Source organism: Dreissena polymorpha, chromosome 8 (assembly GCF_020536995.1).
Source record: "Dreissena polymorpha isolate Duluth1 chromosome 8, UMN_Dpol_1.0, whole genome shotgun sequence".
Classification (NCBI taxonomy): domain Eukaryota; kingdom Metazoa; phylum Mollusca; class Bivalvia; order Myida; family Dreissenidae; genus Dreissena; species Dreissena polymorpha.
In genome coordinates, this window is record NC_068362.1 from 56,987,220 (window position 1) to 56,990,842 (window position 3,623).

The window sequence follows — 3,623 nt, forward strand, 5'->3', positions numbered from 1 at the left end:
CAAATGTTTCACTCTGATATCTTACAGACAGCGAGAGTACCGTTGTAGTACCAAGGAAGCAGACATCGAGAGCAATGTCAATTATACGCGTCGAAAATAAATTGAAACTTCACGCTAAAATGGTCATAGTTTAATCCCCAAGTTATCTTATTCAATATGCCATAAAAAACAAAATCATAATCATATTCAAAGGGATAATAAAAATGAAGCAAATTTTCGGTGAGGCGTTTTTAATTTACGTCAGTTCAGAAATTGTTAAGTATTGTCAGCTTACTCTAATAGTATTTAACGGCGAATGTTGCATTTCTTGTTCACTACAAATAGTGCGTTAAATCGGTTAAAAATTGTCGGGTAATCGGTAACCGAAATAATATTGGCACTGAGATGATCGGCTAAAGAGGTTTCCATGAAAATTTTGGAATAAGACTCCTTAAACATTTAAATTTCTTCAAATACGTAAGTAAAATTTAATAGGCATATTGATCTTTTAAATCGAATAGTTATCACATTCTTGATTTATTTCTATGTTTTTTATTTTGTTGAAATATGTACTGATCATCCAGTTCATGCCGATTATCTTGTTTTACATATAACCCACCGTTCTTCCGCAAATTTCTTTCTTCGCAATACGAAGTTCAATACCATTAATCGGCCAAAATATGTTTCGTGTCTGAAAATAAAATGAACAGAACATAAATGCAGACAAGATGAAGAACTCAGCACTTGCGCGTAGCTTTTGTTGTTGTCTGATATCGAAGTGCCTTCTGTTATCAAAGTATTCACATTACCAGCGCCCTGTGACACACTCCGGGTCTTCACATAATACGGCCTCTTGACCGCAAGGACCTCATAAACTTCGGAATACACAAACATATTTGTTGTTTTGGCGGATTAGATATTAAGGATTGATCGGATTTGTTTTGTATCAAGATGCATAAAAAATGACATAGATTGACAGAAAAACGTGCAGTTTATTTTTTATTTTACTTAAATTTACATTTTTTTGTATTGTCGGGTTAGAAGTTTTATTCAGTGCACATTTAATAAAGTTACAAAATATGAGTTCAATACATTTGAGATAAGAACCGGCATACGGCTACACATACTAGTATAAAAGCCACGATATACCTCGGAGTCACACTACAGTCTTTGATGTTCATCATGACGCAGGTTGTTGCTTGGTTTGTTTGTTTTTGTGTTGCTGTCACTAATGGCGCAGTGGTGAGATTTGTTGCGGAGCCGGATATTGTACAAAGACTGGATGCGCTTACGATTCAAGTCAATGACAATAAAGCAGAGATCGCCAAACAACGTAGGTATACAGAAAATATGCAGTGCGGTTAAGTTACGATTTTTCTCGGTCGTATAATATAAAATGGTAATCATGTTGCTTTAGCGTATGACAGTCTTGTTCAAAACAAGACACAGACTTACCATCGAAATAAATCGGAAAAATATTTACTGTGCGTACAAACGGTATATAGATTATTTAAATTGTCAATTCTAATTTTAGTTTGTTAATTTATTGCCAGGTCATGGGCCAGTTGCATTTAAAGCTGCTCTGACCAGTACTCTGATCCCAGGCCCCAAACAGCGAATTATCTACGACGACGTGCAACTGAACCTTGGGAATGCCTACCGCCGACATTTAGGAGGCTTTCTTGCACCTTTCAACGGTACTTATATGTTTTCTGTGTCCGCGTGCTCGGCCGGAGGACATTATATAGTCCTCGATTTGATGAATAATGGAAGCTTGATTGGCAAAGTACTTGCTGGGGATCCAACGTATGCCGACTGCTCTTCCGAGACGACTATCACTGAACTGAAGCAAGGGGACGAAGTGTTCGTTCAACATCACTCATCTAGTGGTGATTACATATTTGCCGATGATGTTGCCCTGAACAGTTTTACCGGTGTTCTTTTGCAGGTAGTGTAGATCGACAAAGGAAAACTTACTAAATGTTTGATATATATTTTAATTGCAACGTCAATCCAATATTTATAATAATAAAAATACAATAATATGCGCTTCCATTTTTGGTTTTAATCATTCTGACCCAAATGACGATAAAAAAATCATCAAGTGATTGGTCAGAGCCATTTACAACCACGTCATCATTGTTGTACCGAAAGTCCAGACAGTCAATTATAAAGTGATATTATGCGCATCTAACAGTATATGCTATGTTTATAGGTGTCTATCGCAACCGTTGTTTATTTTTGATGTTTTCACTTCATATACACTTATATTTGTTAATGCAGCATCAGCATACTAAAACAATATCCCGGAAAGAGAAAAATAATGCATTTGAATATCAATCGTACTTTCGTTTGACAACTGATCATGCATGTACGATGTGAATCTAAATGTAATTTTAGTGCAGATTAGTTCATACGACACACGAACACTATCTCCGACACGAACACTATCTCCGATCCTAATAAAAAGACAGTTCTGCTCGGCTTAGAGGACTGTACAGTCATGTTAAATAACGACTATAATATACATTTTTTTATAAACAACTGGAAGCAAGATGAGTTGCAGATAATTGGACAGTTACCACATTTTAACTAACTATATTGACCTGCTAATTCTTTTCAGCTCAATTCAACAGTGAAAAATTCGCATAATGTCGCCCACTTTAACATGAATGTTTCGTCCCAGAAATTACGTCAATCGAGAAACGTCACAAATTGCTTAAACAGTTAAATGAGAAAAACTACGTTAAGTTGATTTTTAAAGAAGTTTTAGTGAAGAAACGAAGTATGATGATATGCATTATTCCGGTTAACGTTTACATAGCACAGCTGCGCCTGACCTCTATCATCGGCCCGCTGCCGATTTAAAAGCCCGAGGGCTAAAGCTATCGTCTAAGTACATAAACAAAAAACACCTACCACCCTGATATAGCCACGTGACTCTAAATCACGTGACTCTAAATGAATTGCGTGCGCATGATTCCTCCGATTTAACACTTATTAACTTGAAATCGTTTGTATTCGACGGGATATTATCTCAAAGAACAAGGTCAAAGTAGACAAATGACATTGGTGCCTATTCCATATATGGTTAAAGAGAAACTGGAGGGCCATGATAGACCTAAAGCGCGACACAACATTAGTTCAAGTTACACCAATTATCAAAGACAAGACTCCAACTGACCCAGATATAAACATTATGGCCAGTCATATATGTGGCTTCGTAAGTGTTACTTTCGTTTTTCTGTGCATTGACCTTGTTTTTTATCCTATTGGACAAAGATCCTAAGGCATCATTAACGTTTCATCAAGACTGAGCAAAAAACATGTCCTCTTGGCTTTTAACAAGCTTACATTTGAAGGTAAGATTTTTTCTAAGATCTGACATGGTGATCTAGTTTGGTTTAGATATTGCCAAGATTAACATTTTAAAAGTTTCATCAAGATTGACATTACTTAACCAGATTTATACAGTTTTTGACGCTACCCGATTTGTACTTGTAAAAAGAGACCATCTAAGCAGGGACCTATACAAACAAGCAAGTTTCATCAAAATTGAGCGAAAAGTGGCCTCTTGAATGGAAACGAGCTAAAACATGGCAATGTCCGCCACATGGAAATAAATAAAACCACCCACACTAAAA

General features: G+C 36.3%; 1 protein-coding gene across 1 annotated transcript; it reads left to right on the top strand.

Moving 5' to 3' along the window:
- The first annotated feature begins 1,124 nt into the window (after positions 1-1,124).
- Positions 1,125-2,024, top strand: LOC127841173 (heavy metal-binding protein HIP-like). The gene is made up of 2 exons (XM_052369813.1): positions 1,125-1,312; positions 1,533-2,024. Exons 1-2 carry the CDS (start codon positions 1,153-1,155, stop codon positions 1,934-1,936), a joined length of 564 nt encoding a protein of 187 aa, XP_052225773.1. The 5' UTR covers positions 1,125-1,152; the 3' UTR covers positions 1,937-2,024.
- The last annotated feature ends 1,599 nt before the right edge of the window (positions 2,025-3,623 follow it).